We start from the raw sequence: 16,761 nt of genomic DNA, 5'->3' as shown, positions 1-16,761 counted from the left end.
CATTACCAGAAAGCACCGGTAAACAACCACAGTCTATATCATTGTTCCCTATGTAACGAGGGACCTTGTACATGTGTGTGACCAGAAGCCTAATGGTGTAGAAAAAGTGATAAAACAATGGAGAGCTGGTGTAAACGCTTCTTAAATCTACAGGAAGTCTGGTAGTGGGTGGTAGGTGGTGGGGGATATAAAGTGATATAAAGGGTAACAGCCACTGTATTAAATGACCGAGCTCAGTAAAAAGATGCAAGCTGACAGCAAAAAGAGAAAAGATACCATAATTACACATTAGTTATGTAAAATCTGAGCTTAGTGGAGGTACTTGAAGGCCACACAGACTAAACCCGCTGACTCAGCTCAAGTGAAGCTTGAGCCTCATGAGGAAAGCTCCTCTAGTGAAATAGAAATAAATAAATAATCTGCACTGATGCATTTATGAACTACAATCACATTTACCACTACGAAAATTAAAATAGTTATGTGATCAAAAATAAACATTAAAAACATTGAAAAACTACAATAACAACAAGATATTTGTCATCATTTTGACTCCAGAAGGAAAGTTTAGAGCCTAAAACCAGAACTCCCTGCACATGCACAATTTGTAGCATCGCAAATATACTGGAAGCTGCTCTGTCTAATGTGAAAAAAAACAAAAACGATGTGCCGGATTATAACTCTCAGCAAGTGTTTTAGTGCTTGACTGGAAGAGGCCTTTAAAGTGGAAGCCAGGAAAAAAAAAAGCCACCACTAGATGGCAAAGTCTTCATAGTCAGTGACCTTTTGCAAATGTTTCATGACATTTTCTGGGGCTTTATTTTTAGTACCACACACCACAATTCTGACATACGTTTGTCGTGTGGATCGTTGGGAGATCACGTGAAACACAAACCGTTTAGTTAATGTGTTTGAAAGACGTAACACAGTTTACTTGGGGGCAGGTCCATTTTATGTTATACTTCTACTTCTACTGCACTACAATTTCAAAAGAAATACCTTTTTTTTTTCTCCACTACATTTATTTCAATTTCAGTTACTTTCCAGCTCCAAATTATTAAAAAAAAAAAGAGTGAGTACTTTTGTAGTACCTTTGGTAACTGAATGGAGGACTTTTTAATGGCAGGATTTGCAATTGCAACTCATGTCAAAAGCACAAAAGAATTAAGAACAAAATGCAAGTAATATTTTAAAAGTGAAAGTAGTTTATGCAGTAAAATGTCTAATGTGAGTGATACATTATTATTTTAGTATTAAATTGATGCATCATATGTGCAGGCATCATTTTACTGATTTAATAAGCTGAAGTGAAGCCAGATGTAACTACATTACCACACTTTGGTAGTTTGGTCTGAAGACAAGGCCTCTCAAATAATTCACAGGATCGACCTTAGGAATCATAAATGTAACCCATTTATGATAATGACAGAAGAGAGTTCTATAACACAACTGTGTATTGGTATGGTTGAATAGTACTTGGATCTCTCTCAAACATTTGATTCGTTGGTCAAATGTTTGTTTATTTGGAACTTTACAAGTAACTGAAATGATTTGCAATATTTAAAGTGGAAAATTAAGAGGAAATGTCACTTTAAGTTCTCATAGATATGTAAAATGATGACAAGAGGGTTTTAGCACCGTGCTTACAAAAACCTGAAAGTAGCTTTAAGAACTACAACATTCACCTATGGGATTATTCAATGCAACTCCAAATTGTACTTAAACTGCAGGTTTGTGTGCAAGCCACCACAGGCAGGGGGGGCTTTAAAAGACAGCACCAGCTGTTGTGGGTCACACAAAAGGAAAATCCCAAGCATGTATCAAATAACCTACCAAACCTGTTCCTTTACCTCCTGCCACCAAGAGTCTCTGAAACCTGAGTGGGAAGCGATGTCAGAAAAAGACTTGAGGGAACACTGAACAGAGTGGCGTTTTATTTCATGTTGTGAAATGCAGGATGGGGGCAGACCTCAGCCCAAAGGTGGGGGAAGGAGAAGGCAGACATGGTGACAGGACAAACGGGGAAGGTGGAGGCATACATCAAGGCTGTCAAACACGGAGTTACAGATTGCCCTCACATAAGAGGAAAATCCACCTCTTCTTTTATTTCCACTCGGGGATTTGATTCAGTGAATTCATGCTAGACAGAACAGTACACAAAGGGTCGAGGCTTTTGGACTTTTCGCTGAGTGTGCCTCTGTAAACACAGACACTGAGAACAAGGAATTGTTTCAGTCTTACTGATACAATTGTGTTGTTTTCCCAAATATGTCAGATTGTAAAAGTGCATTCACCTATGTGCCCTGTTGGACTGCAGAAAAAGACCTGGACAGAAACAAAGCATTAATAGTAAAAATAGGTTTCTACTACCTCTGTGTGTGTGTGTGTGTGTCCGTGTGTCCTTCTTTCCTTACTAAGGACAGTCAGTCGTCTCCTGTAAGGTGTGCTCAGACAGAAAGTGAGAACAATGTTATTCATGCATATTCGACAGCTGGACTGTTGTTGGACAGAAACTAAATATGTATTCAGGCAATCTTTTAAATCTTAAATCTTTAAAATTTGATGTTGTTTTCAGATATGACACCTGCCCAGGTTCCAGCTATGTAAAATTCAAATTTTTATTTTCAAAGTAAAATAAATCACCTGATAGCAGTGGGCTTTAGGAAATATGACGGGGTTGGGGGGCATACAGTAGATTTATGAACTGCTCTGATCACAGCCACTGCAAAATGTCAGATATAGCATCAGATGCAGTTATGTGTGTAAAGTTAATCTGTGCACCCAAATACAAAGAGGATATCAGCCAGTTCATCAATAAGAATGATACATTTGGAACTGATTCTGTAGCAAAATTAACAGGAAAGTTGTATTTTAAATCTATTTCATCTTGTTTTACATAATGAAATGTAAATACAATCAATTTTCAGAATTTTGGGGGTTTCACAATTTTAGTCAAAATTATACTTTGACTACAGCGTGAGCAATATTCAGATACTTAAGTGGAATTCTGAATAGTGAAGTATATATAATTCTGAAGTATATTTACATTGTGGAATTTTGAAATTTTGGACCATTACTGTGGTAAACAACACAAATACGTCTTTAACCACTGACTAACTGCCTCAGGGCTTCACCAAAATAAGTACTGATTATTGCGAAACTAACTTGCATTAAAGTAATGCAACAGCAGACTTGATGCTACAACAACGGCTCTCGGCTTCTCCCTTCAGGCGGCGCCACCGCGGAACATGTTCCACACCTGGACTTGTGTTTTTTACGCCGGATGCTCTTCCTGCCACAAGCCTCCCATTTCGAACCCGCTGCCTTCTGCATCCCAAATCAATGCTCTACCACTGAGCCGCCAGGCTCAGAGGAGTCTTAACTATTTCTGTAAAATATTGTCTGTAACTTACAAACCTTAGTACTGTGTTTTTGTGCAGCTCAGTTCTGTCATTATTCCTCTGATATCTGTGTTTTATAAAACTCTAGAAATCCTCGAGTTCTTTTCACTTCTGGAGAAACAATCTTGGTCCCGCTGAAAATTTGTCCTTAACTCGAATCTAAATGCATCTGTCATCAAGTTTAATCTGAACACACCTTTAAAGAATAACCACTGTACTGTATCTTAAACCCTCAGCTGAAAATATGCTGACAAGATCCAACCAGACTGTTTGGTTTCATTAGAAAGCTGCAATTAAAACCGTTTCCTTGCTAAAGAAATGTTCTCACACATTTCTATCTATCAGGCCAACTTGTCTCTTACAATCTTTGTTTTACATCTACTGAATGACTATGAAGACTTAACACTGAGCTATAGACATGTCATATTTTGTTTTAGTGGTTCCGGTACCTGAGTTTAAACAGCAAAAGAGCAGTAAAAATTGTAGGAGATGTACAGTAACATGGACGGATGGGTAATAGAGAGGAGAGTGGTGGAAATATGAAATATCTCCACACCAGAAACAGTTAAGATGTAACACAGACCCCTCGATTAAAGACATAAATACAGGGTTTCACTTCGAGTCTCTCTCAGCTGTTTGTCTGTCGCTCCCCTCCTCTCCATCATTCTCCTCATCACCATCCTCCTCATCATCATCGTCTCCAAACGTCTGCTCCTCCATGTTGACGAGCGACTGCGAGCGTGCCGCGACCTGTGCAGCGAGCGCGGAGCTGAAGCTTAGGGTCTCCGACCCGTGGATCTCTGTTAGTCTGTCCATCAAAGAGACAGCAGGGACTTTAACCCTCAGGAAGCAGTCCAGACCGTTCTCAGACTCCTGCTCCACCACCTCTCCATCGTACTGGTGCAGCTCGGACGCACCTCCTCCTCGGGTGCAGACTGAACTCCCTCCCAGCTCTCCACCCTCTGCCTCCAAACCACAGCTGAACTCCATCACCGGCTCTGCAGAGGGGTCAGGCCTCACCCTGCCGTTCTTTCCTTCCCCTTCGTTTTCTGGAGAGCACTCTGAAAGCTGGTTTCTTTCTTCATGATTGGCTTCTACTGGTCCCAGAGAAGCTGGAGCATCTGACAGCTCTGTACTGGGACCCGAACTCTCACTGTGAACTAAGGGCGCCACAGCAGCTGCAAGAAAAAGGTCCATAGACCATCTAGGAATTAAGTAGTTACGGATTTGTCCAATTTGAGCTTGCGTTACCAATCTGACATGGACACATCAGTCCTTTTTCTATTTGATGTTCTAAACAAAATACAGTTTATCCAGGGCTACATAGGTAGTAGTAGTAGTAGTAGTAGCAGTGACATAGACTCAGAGGTGGTAGAACTACACAAACTTATATGAGTTAACTTAAACTGAGTGTATAGGAAAAGCCCACAGGCAAACTGTAGCATTTATTTTATAATCACTAGTTGGAGCCAATGACTTCATTTAAAGAGTATTAACGATACCAGCGCAGACCTTGGTCATTGAAGAGCAGCTGCTTCCTCTTCATCCTCTCCCCCTCGGATGCACGGAAACCCAGCACAGCTTTGAGCTCGGACAGGACGCGACGAGACTCCTCCCTCTCCCGCCGCTGACGTTCCCGCTCCTCTGGTGACAACATGTCAGTCCAAGACCCTCTGCCTTCACCGTCAGAGTCTGAGTCGGACACGTAGGCCTCCCACTCCTTTTGGAATAGAAGAGTGTGGAAAATTGACAACAGCTTTTACTGTGGTGAGATAACTTCTTATCAAAGATGTCAGGTGGAAGGAGGACATTTGATCTCACCAGCTCTTCTGGAACAGGGTCTCTGTCCAGGATTAGGGGGTATGATGGAGGAGCAGCAGGAATCTCAGTTACAGGAGTACCACACTGCTCCAGACCGTCAGCATTACCTGCAGTGAGAACTTACACTTACATTACTGTAACAAACTTGGTTTTGGAGCTTGGTCACTGTTCCTTGGACTGTTTCTTCCATGACTGGCAGTATTGAGTCATAGTAGAGGAAGGAGGAAGTCTGAGCTATAAACAGTCACAGTAATTATGGAAACAAATACACTAAAGAGGGGGATGCCACAGTTTTGTTATACATGTACAGTTAGTCAAAATTAGTGAGCCACCATTTTAAACCAGGTGTTTTAGCAAAACATACAAACTTACAGCTGTTTGAAATAAATAAATCAAACAAGAATAATTTCAATAGCTCAAAACTACTGTTACAAATGGTTCCTCCGAACTCCAAACAAAGCGTAACTTTTAATGACTGCAATCGCTAAATTAGTCAACGCATTCATGAAAAGCCAGACACCAGCTCCTGGAAGCTTTCATGAGGAATCCAATTCCTCAACTGTTCACTTATATTCTTGGGTTTGCATAATGTAACAGCCTTCTTAAAAATCCCACCAGAGTTTTTCTATGGGGTACAAGTCAGATGACTGTGCAGTTACTCTAGAATTTTTCAGGACCTCTTCTGGAACCACACTTTGGTGGACTTTAAGCTATGCTTGGGATCATTGTCCTGTTGAAAGGTCCAATGATCTGTTGCCACTGAATAATTTTTTCCCTCCGTCTCCTCAGAAAGCTGGTTGCAACTCTGGGTTGCTTCCTTTTCCTGCCAAATCCAAGTAGTGTAGCCAGTGTTCTGTCAACTTTGAACTTGTGTACCATGTGCTTCCAACCGTGTCTCTAGAAACATTCAGTCCCTTTGCCATCCTTTTGTATAAATGTCCTTGTTTGTGAAAGGCAATGACATCTTCTCTTAACTTTTTTCACAGTTTTTCTGACTTAGCCGTATTTCTAACACGCAACCAAACATGACAATGAACAAGCCTTTAGCCAGTTCAGGCATCTGCTGCGTTCTATCTTAAGCACACCAGGCGCCACTAAAGAAACCCTTCAATAGTTGCATCACATGTCCTGGAGACAATGACTGATTTACAATTGTGTTCTCTTATAGGGGTTGAATAATTCTGAGACTGTAATATATGCATTAAAATTTGCATTTTATGTGGGATCTTAAGGACCAACTTGAAACTTGTAACAGTTGTGTTAGTCTACGAATCAAAACTAAGAGTGCTTTAACCTCACCTGGGCAAGTGTTGGCCCGTCTCAGCATGCGCTCCACCTGGCTAATGGTGTCCTCCCAACAGCCGGTGCTGGCCTGCATGTGCGGCTGCAGCTGGTGCAGCCGGTCACTGAGGTCCTGGTAACCGTCAAATGTCAACTCTGTCGGTTCCTTGGAGACCATCATTTTCTCCAGGTCGTCCTCCAATATGATCATCCTGACCGTATTTAAATAAGAAAAAGAACAGAAAACATGGAGGAATGTTGAAGATGTGGACATTAAAAAAGTGGACAGATGTGTATAGAGCATTAACATGCGGACTAGTCATGTCTGTTACAGCTTGAAGTGGTCATAGAAATAAAGTTTGGTACAAATTAGTCATAGGAAATGTGAAAAAAACCTTTAATGGTGGCAAGTGGCATTTTTATGCTCTGTGTTTTTTGAATAACTTACCTTTGGGGAAGATGTGTAATGTCACGCAACAAAGATCCCAGAGACGTTACAGTTTGTATATAGCATTCATGTCCACTGGTTTGCATGAATTTAGAGTCACATATTTTTCCTACTTTTCACTGGTTTCATCTCTCTAAGAAAACCTGATGCATCCTTGTTTTTCAAGTTTTCTTTACCGTATACTGTTATTTTTCTGGTGCAATGACCCACTTTAGTCCCCGCTTGCCAGTAAGCTAATAATAAGTTTTACCCTATTTTATACAGGCTTTTAAAATGAGGCCAGTCAGGATTTTCTGTGTGTGTATGTGTGTGTCTCACTCGCTGAGCAGGGCTTTAAGGTGCAGCTGCAGGCTTCGAATGGAGGTGTGCAAGGTGTTGAGCTCTCGGCATTTTTCCCTCGCTCGTCTGGTCCTGTCAGAGCCTGTCGTTCTGGTTTGTGTCTCGAAGTGTCTGTGGAAATCGTAGCTACGTTGGACTTCACTGAGGCAGCTGGCCAGAGCGTGATGGAGGGGCTCGGTCACTGCAGCGATGGACTGGTGGAGGGGGGCCTGAGGATGAAGGGAGGTTTCCGCTGTAGCTCTGATATCTTCTGGCTCTTCTATTCGCTCTGGTGAGAGGAGAAGGGCCAGGCGACGGAAACATTCGGAGCTCTGTCCCACCCATAGCTGGAACAGCATCTGCACAAGGACACACCAACAAGCACCCAATAAATTACTTATCCAAAGGCTTGTGTCATATAACCCGAAACATTTTCTCCTTTTTTCCTTTGGTTTGGTGTTTCGGTTGTTGCTGGGTTTAGTCATTTTACTTCAGAAACTGAAATCAGTGCATAAAGATATGGAAGATATGGGAAGCTACTAAGCAGACAGACGGACAGCAGAGACCTGGATGAAGTGGATCAAGTCAAAGTGACTACAGTTGACCTTCAAGAAGGACAAAACTATGGAGATGCATGGGAATTGAGAATCTGATATAAGGGTTTTGGGTGGAGTATCACTTTGAGATACATTACATTCAAAATAAAGTCTAGATCATCCCAAGAAAGTGCTGTGAAACTACCTGCTCTATCACCTTTTCTAAAAGTCCTGCCTCCACTCCCCCCGGGCCTTACCTTCAGGGCAGGCAGGCTGTAGTCGTCTGTCAGCTCCTGGGCCTGCTCATCACCCAGGTGCTCGATCCCCAGGCCGAGCCCCAGCTCTTTAAGAGGCACCGCGGACACATAGTTGGTCACGTTATCGATCTCAGAGTTCAGAGGGAACGTTTGGAGGTGTTAAGGACAGAACACACATCTGTGAAAGTACTGCACGTTCTTCAAAGTATACATATGCTTTTGTCTCAGCTTTAAAATCTGTGTTTGTGACGTGAATGAGACTAAATTAACTCCTGTCAAAATCATTATTAAAGAATCGTCATTCTCCTGTTGCTGAGTAAAAATGAGGAGGAAGCTTCTTGTTCATATGTGTAGCTGTAAGCGGATGTCAAAACAAAACAATACTTTACAGTAATTCCGTCAACACAGGCTCTTCACCCAAGAGTCACCACATAAGATGCCAAAACCGCATCAAGACAACTTATTCACACTTTCTTTTAACATAAAGGATATGCTTTGAGCATGTGACATGTGGCTCTACGCGATGCTCTAAAGGCCGAGCGGAGCGCACGGTACAGGGCCTTCCTCAGTCCAATCAGCTGCTGGCCACGTGGCACCGACCCAGGCCCCGCCCTGCTAAAGGAGCTGGCCGCACTCACCCTGTCGAGCAAACTTGACAAGTGAAATGTGATACAACTGTGGAGATGTCCCAAAGAGGCGGGGGGGCACACACACAACACTGAACACCACACCACAGAAGACAACACAGAAGACAGAAACAAACGTACTGAGACAAACACTACGCTGACAGCTTACCTGAACTTTTATTACATATATAGTTATATTACGTTCTACGATGACCCAGGTGTGTAAAGGCTCGTTCAGACCAAACAGACATGCTAAATGGTAAACAGATCGAGGGACTTGGTCTAAGGGACAACCCCCTGGTGAGCTTTCCAGGGGCTTTTTTCCGTTTGCAATCACACCAACAATATTGTATGTTTTAACTTGCGAAGTGGCACGTAAACAAAAATTATTATGATTATTATTATATTGACATGTGACTCTGTGGACTGTAATATCTATTAAAACATGTTGGTTCAATTTTCCCTTGAGGTAAATGGCAGTAATACATGTAGTATTTTAATGCTAGACCAACTTTCATCTTCCAAAATAATTTTTAATATTTGAAAACAAACGTAAATGAAACCATGCTAATTTAACACACAGTTTATTGAAATAAATATGTCACACTGATCCTTCCTCTTAGGAGCCAGGCTGCAGGCTCCTAAGATCAGGTCTTATGTTGCTCATTTCTAAACATACTTTATTGGGATAAACTAACTACACCTTCCTTATCTAATTGGGTGCTTGGCAGTGTAAAAGAGAAAATGTCTTGACAGATTTCGTCCCAGTCTTCAATCTACTCATCACACTCTAGGTAAAAGAACAAATAAAGGTATCTTCCAAAATATTAAACTATTTTGTTAAATCAACCTGCTTCAACTACAGTGTTCGATATACGGACAGACACTGTAGGGGTCTTAAGGAGGTAGTAGTGTAACATACATAATAAAACACCTCTAGACACACTAAAGACAGACTGCTAACAAAGGAGGGACTTAATTGTGCAGGCTTGGACCAAGCAGTGATGGAGATACAGCAGGATCTTAATTGACATCATCATTACGTGGCTGGGGGATGTGCAGATGTACATATATCAAGCACACTTACAGGGTAAATCCTCTGGAGATGACCTCAGTCTCCTGCACCAGCCGCAGAGCTTTGCGAGAAAGTCCAGTCAGGGTTTTGCTGTTGTTTACCAGAGTCTGCAGCTGCGTGGCTCTGGCGTGGACCGCTCTCTCCATGCGACCCTGTCTCCACAGCGTGACCCCTCTCACTGCCACCCACCCCAGCAGGGCCAGGCCCCATGGCGCTGCAGCGAGAGACCACAGCCCCTCAGATCCAGAGCAGAGACCCAGCAAAACTGCAGTTAGGCCAACCAGTCCTGCCGTATCCCTGAGAAAAGAAAGAAAAGATATGTATTACTATTTGATCATGTAAGGAAGGAAATAAACGGGTGATTCACCAATTCTCAATGTCAATTTATTAATGAGTACATGAGGACAAGCTGAAATTGGTGCACAATATCTGGTAAATAGTCACTTATATAGTGATGTTGCTTCCCATTCACACACACATCGATGGCGGTGGCTACCATGCAAGGTGCTCACCTGACCCACCGGGAGCAACTTGGGGTTCAGTGTCTTGCCCCTTGTAGCCAGGAGCGGGAATTGAACCACTGACCCTGTGGTCCATGGTCAACTGCCTTACCAACTGAGCTACAGCAGCCCCTGTATCTGTATCTGCTGTGGTTTGTGGAGAGCTTTGTCAAATTGGAAAAAAGTGTATTTCCATATTTCATTTCCATATTCATATTAAGGTTGCTGTTTTCATGTGCTGAATTATTCGGAATCATTCCACTAATTTTAAACTAAATGAAATGAAAATATTACACTTATTTAATTTTGCTTGGTTTTATCACGGCTCCTTTGTAATTTCAAATCAACCGACTCCAAAGTAATTAAAACTGTGCACATCAGTTTTTTTTATCTCGTCAAGTCTTCTGAGTGCGCTTTGTTCCTAACGAAGGTTGATTTAATTTAGTTCATTTATTAAGAAAGGGTATTATCTCAAAGTTAAAAAGTTTAAAAGTTAAAAGACAAACTCTAAAAGGAACAGTATGAAAGAGGAGGTGAATCAATGCTGTTTCTGAGGCCAACTCTAGTTAGTGCTGCTTGTATTGGAAAAGCATCTCAATATAATCTCTGGTGATCCAATTATCTGCCCCATCCACTCAACATCTGGGTTTCCTAACAATGTAGGAACAATGTACCACAGGGAGGGCCTGGCGATGAGGCTGGGCCTGGGCAAAGCACTCGCTCGGCTGGAGCCGGATGGCGAGGATCCGAGGGTGAGCAAGCTCGGATCCAGCAGCTCGATCAGCTCTACATCTTCCTGCAGCAGCACGTCCTGGTCCAGAATGCACCTCACGGAGTACTGGCCGAACACGGAGTCCTGATGGAAGAGAATAATAAAAAATAAAAAAACATTTTTAAAAAAAGGCTTGTTTAAGCCCTGTATATGAAATTTTTGGTTTTAGTGCCAAACATTCCTTTCCGGCTAATATTTTTACCGACCAGTTGCTGCTCCAGCTTATGAGATGCAGCCGCCTGGCGAATTGGACTCCATCTCCACAAGGCCTCGGTCAGTCTCCATAATGTCCCCCCCTGGAAATCATTCACAGGACAAATGCTATAATTTAGTCCATTAAGTTTTATGCAGGGCTTTTCATTTTATACACAGACCCAGTGGATCAGTAAGGTTGACAAAATGCCCCAGATCAAAATGATCCAGCTGCAAGTCTTCCCATCAAGTCAAGTTAGTTACCTCTGTCCTTGAGCACGTTTCCCAGGAATCACACTCAACCAATAACAAGGGTGTCGACACTCGCGCACGGTCAAAAGGAGTATCCCAGGAGGCAAACTCTTTCAGGCAACAACAATAGGTGCAGTCTGCGTTTGTAGAACACCAACTCCTAGGTTATTTTCTTCCAATTGCTAGGAGCCTAAACAACCCTAAACAGTGTAACCCAACCACCTAATCGTAAATAGGATTTACTATTAGTTAATCTGCTTAGAGAACTTTGTGGCATCGCTGAAATGCTTTGTTAAAAGAGAAAAATGTGGAGGTTTGGGCTCCAATGTTTTTCTGATACTCATGAAGAACCCATCCTAACATCCTCTATATATCTGATCCAGACTGGGCAGCTTGCATGCTGACCCTTCTCACAGTGTTGTTAGAATAAAGGCGGCAGTCGTATAGATGACTGACTGAGGACTGAGCTCTAGGATTGGGCAGACTGTCAGACTGTTTGATGCATGCTCAAAGTAGGCCACAATTCTCTTCAGCTGTAATCCACTGCAGTGCTACCACAGAGATGATGTACAGCTTGTACAAATTAACACATCTAGTGTGTGTCCATACTCTCCATACAGCTTATACCCTGGCAGAGGTTTGCTGATCAGTATGCTGGTAGTGTCACACTGAGAAAACTCCAGTTTCCAGACCTCAGACCGATTGGTACTGAGTGAGACAATGTACACTTTCAGGAAAACACGTAGGAAAATTAAATGACAACTCTGAACATCAATTCAGGCTATGAACGTTGCTAATCATGATGGCCTCCGCTTTCCCAAATTTGAGGATTTAATGTTCTTGCTGTAATATTGTCAACGAACTGTGAAACCTTTGGGTCCAAGTCAAACAACAAAGCAATATGGAGATTGTACTTTCAGCTTTGAGAGTTCTAAAGGACCTTTTTAGTTTAAAACTTAGCAAATAATCCACAGAAAAAATGGGCACATAAAAACATTTATCAACACAATGTGCACTGTGGACCAGTTTACATATGGGCTAAAAGATATTTTGCCCAGTAATAATCAATAATTTGCAGAATAATCACAGGCATATATTGTTTTATAATGTACTGCACCTAACAAGTATTTTTAGGGGCTGCTTGAGGCAACATGCCTTCTTGCCTCATAGCAAAAAACTCCTGGGTTTAAACCTGTGTGGATTTTGCATGTTCTCCCTGTGCTTGCTTACATTCCTTGGGGAAAATGTAAACAGGGTTTGCTCCTGCAGTCCAATGACAAGAATATTAATTTCCTGAAGAATGAATGTAATTGTGTATGATTGTCTGTCCCCATGTGTGACCTTCAGACAGTATGGAGATCTGTCCAGCGTGTACTGCAACCCTAAACAGGAAAAGCCCTTTAGTGAATGGATGGATGACTTTCCCAATTAACAGACCAATAGTTTGATCAATAAAAGGCTGTAATTAAAAATGCCTCATGTTCTCCTAGAGACAAGTGTCATGTTTTAAATTTCTAGTTTTTCAAATAAAAGCCCCAAATTCGGTTCATTATCATATTTGACAAAGAAAAGCAAGTAATCCTCAAATCAAAAAGCAAAATGTTTGACATTTTTGCTTAGAGTAATCAATTAAACCAACGTGATATAAGTGGTGTAACTTCAGGTTTAATTTTAAGGTCTAATTATTCAAGAAAATTCAGATTCACAACAGTTTGCAAAAGCACAAAAAGCTAAGAGAGAGTGCAGCGAGGCATTTGATTCAATTACAGATGTCTGAGGATTTGAAGCAGCAGTTTCTGCAGCACAACTCTGTTAATAATGCCACCACTTCATGGTACTGTAATGTAACTAAAAACTATACACATACAGATTAAGTGACATGAACTCCAAAACTAATGTACGTGCTACAGATTCACTAATCAGCTTTTACCTAGACCGGTAATGAGAAACAAACAGACTCGTCTGTGTGAGCAAACTGTTTTGCCTCGGCTCCGACTTTATCTGAGCTTCAGGAAACTGGTCACAGAGGGACGACCCCGAGGCTTTCCTGTCTCATGCGAATTCCTCATCCTCCTTCACTCCTTAGAACAACAGAGCACCAGAGAGGAAGCATGACGTGTCCAGAAAGTTCCTGGATCCACACAACATCGTTTACCATCACAAGAGGAGGGGGGAAATGATCGGAGGCCAGGTCATGTGATGCTGAGCTTCCGAGGACACACAGCTCCTCCCTCTGAATCCAAAATCAATTCAAACAACCATCATCAGCTGTTAGATTTACGCGAGTGCCATTAAAAGCTCACTTTAACTTTAAGTTCATTTTAATCCTCCAATTGCAGACTTGTAGTGCAGACAACTCCACTGAAAACAGAATGATACCGTAACGAATATTAACATTAGTGGAACACAGACAGTGTCTAAGAGGATGCTTACAGAGGCAGAAGCGACGCCAGAGAGAAAGCAGAGCATGTCGTCACTAATCACATTTGTGCCGTCTCTTCCAAAACCAGCACAACAGCAGGAAAGAGATGTAAGAGAGAGAGAGAAGTTTTCATGCTGAAAACGAATCATCACTAACACAGTGAAGAACATGATAGACAAAAAAATACCTGTATCTGTGTGTGGGGAGCCGTTCTCACCATGTCTGAAATATACATGCCAGTGCTACATGCCAGTGCACAGAACAGTCTGTGGGTGACTGGGAGCAAATGTGTGTCACTGTTTGGAGTCAATGGTCACATTAATTACTTTCTGTCTGACTGCACTGCAAATCAAACATTGACACACATGTCCCAGTGTCAGGGAGTCTGAAGGGAAAACAGTGATGGGCGCTGGATGAAGACAAATATCACTTTATCAAGTGATCATTTATTATGCATTTTTAGGTTACTATCAAGTCCAGATACTGTGGGGGTAATATACAATCGTCTTAATTATACTGCACACTTTTTGTCAGTGGAGAAATTAAAGTCTAGTTTCTAGACTAGACTTAAAAAGTGTAATACATCAGAGTAAACACGGGCTCTTATATGTACCCAATAATTTTGAGATATGATCCTCACTGTTGTCGCTTTGCTTATCTGAAGCATCTGATAACTGAACAGGCGTTAACAGCTGCAGGCACTCTAGGATTTGTGTTTATGTGTGCGGTCACACTGCACTCTATTATTAGTATAGGTTTCATGCTCACATTTGCATTTGCATGCATAGTGGGGCTTTAAGTTTCCTCTTCAGGAATAAATTACATGTGCAAATAGAAAAGGTGAAATTAAGCTGATGTTCGAAATAAATCACATTGTTAATTAGCTCAGCAGACGGAAGGCACGTGTGATCTTTGCAGCAATGATGGGGAAACTCACTGAGGTTTTCTGTGGATCTTGGTCGGGAGAGGCGAGGTCCCCCTCTCGTCCATCATATTCGTCCTCCTGTAGTGCCGTCGGACATGCCTCGAAGTCTGTGTGGCCTAGATCGTGCAGGTACTGGAAAAGAGGGGAGTTCTGTGAAAGAGAAAAAGAAACAGACACATTGAGCAGCAACTGAGGCACAATGGATGGACACGTGGTGAAAAAGTGGCCATTAGGACATGAGTCTGATGCAGGTTGAGCTGATTTGCCTTTAGTGGAAATCCAAATGTGTCCTGGCTCCGATAAGCGAGAGCAAAAGCATCACTGATAAGCTGAGCCGCTCTACTTTCCATCGGCAGCTGAAGTTGGGGCTCCACCCTCACCCACAACCTCATTCTCTCCTCCATGCAGCCCACTTTTTCTACTGTGCTCTAAAGTGTATTCACATGTGAATTCGCTCATCAGCTCACACAGATGTTAGGAGCGTTCTTCAAGCCTCTCACTGGTGTCCCTATGTGTTTCCTTTCTGCATGGAAACTGGACGTTGACTGTTAATACAAGTTACTTAATGCCATAACGAGGTCAGTTTCTTCACCTGAACAATGCAAGTTCAAATACAAATATGCCAAGAGACGGGCACAGTTGAGGAATAAATGCTAGAATCCGTCCACAAGATGCCCGAGCCCTCTGCTGATCCTCTGTTGCTGGGAAAACATGCTTCTGGGCATTTTTGCCGTGTTTTGGCGCCTCGTCCTTCCAGATGCACACGAGCATTTCAGTTTAACGTAACTTAGTGTGCGCCACTGCAACACACTGCATTATTGTAGATTAGCAAACATGTAGATGTTACTCACATGCATTGTCACAAGAAGTCGGAGCTCATGTTGTCACCACCCAGCTGTAGCTGCGTGTTTCTTACCCTGAACAGACGCATTGGATCTTCCCCACCCCACCTCTACCGGTCTAGTACTGATGAAACACCAAAAACAAGGCGCACGCCAGCCCAGCTCAGCCCCCCTCATGACCACTAAAGCTGCTTGGCACGAACACCGCTAGCCATCGGCCAAATATGTGGATTTGTTTAGGACTGCCGGTGCATGAGAACGGCACAAACCGCTGCTTATGTGGAGCTAGCACGCTAGCTTGCTTAGCTCCCTGTCGTCAATGAACTCGGCTGGTATGACAAAGCATCATATACAAGTTTCGACAGAGAAAAGCAGCAGCCACCAACAAACCTCGAACACCACATCTTCATCAAACTCCTCAGTCATTGCTGTCCGCCATCTACACACAGCCCGTTTAGCATTCTGAAGTTGGAGGCGACAGTCGTCCGAAGCAACCGCTGGGAAGTTGGTAGTTAGCCGGTTGCTAAACGTTGAAGTAAAAAATAAAAACTCTAATCCCCATAAGGCTTTTCTTCCTCGTGTGCGACGAGCAAGCGCTCGGGCCAGAACGAACGCCCCAAGCGGTCGCGAGCGATAACCGTTAAGAAAGTCGGCGTGAAGAGCGCTGGAAACAGCACATGTAGAACCGGAATCTGCCTTCAAAATATAACGACAGACCCGCGATTAAAAAAGAAACAGTTGAACACATTTGCCTTTTCATACATTAAACATGTATTCAAACAGTTGGAAAGTTGATTAATAAAAAAAAAAAAACTATTACTATGACTATGATGAGGTTGAAATGTATTAAAAATACACTGACTTGGTTCCCGATTTAATTTAAAGTATCGAATCTAAATGCAAAAATCAAGCCTGGTTGGTGAGACAAACAGTGTATAGGATGAAAATGTGTGACTTTAAGTGAAAAAATAAAGCTCAGGATGACAAAGTTTTTTAAACGCCCCCCTTTGTGCTCTATCGAATTCCAACAACTGCAGGAGGTGTTTCAACAACAGATTTACTTTCAAATCTTTGACCGGAACTATCCTCCTCGAAC

At 42.3% G+C, this 16,761-nt stretch overlaps 1 protein-coding gene across 3 annotated transcripts; it reads right to left on the bottom strand.

The window, feature by feature from the left end:
• Window positions 1-1,909: 1,909 nt before the first annotated feature.
• vezt (vezatin, adherens junctions transmembrane protein) lies at window positions 1,910-16,750 on the bottom strand. Of its 3 annotated transcripts, none has more exons than XM_067490349.1 (12): window positions 16,056-16,750; window positions 14,836-14,973; window positions 11,239-11,328; window positions 10,935-11,116; window positions 9,773-10,057; window positions 8,553-8,710; window positions 8,060-8,208; window positions 7,267-7,625; window positions 6,519-6,712; window positions 5,220-5,326; window positions 4,911-5,118; window positions 1,910-4,576 (listed from the first exon to the last, which is right to left on the bottom strand). In XM_067490349.1, exons 1-12 carry the CDS (start codon window positions 16,089-16,091, stop codon window positions 4,011-4,013), a joined length of 2,472 nt encoding a protein of 823 aa, XP_067346450.1. In that variant the 5' UTR covers window positions 16,092-16,750; the 3' UTR covers window positions 1,910-4,010. The 3 variants fall into 3 exon arrangements, with proteins under 3 accessions (XP_067346450.1, XP_067346451.1, XP_067346452.1); XM_067490350.1 differs by having other exon boundaries at window positions 8,553-8,698; XM_067490351.1 differs by lacking the exon at window positions 16,056-16,750 and adding an exon at window positions 15,675-15,984.
• Window positions 16,751-16,761: the final 11 nt, after the last annotated feature.

Source organism: Channa argus, chromosome 21 (assembly GCF_033026475.1).
Source record: "Channa argus isolate prfri chromosome 21, Channa argus male v1.0, whole genome shotgun sequence".
In the NCBI taxonomy this organism is placed as follows: Eukaryota; Metazoa; Chordata; class Actinopteri; order Anabantiformes; family Channidae; genus Channa; species Channa argus.
Note: the sequence above shows the minus strand (reverse complement) of the source record. Positions and strands in the feature narration are given on the sequence as shown.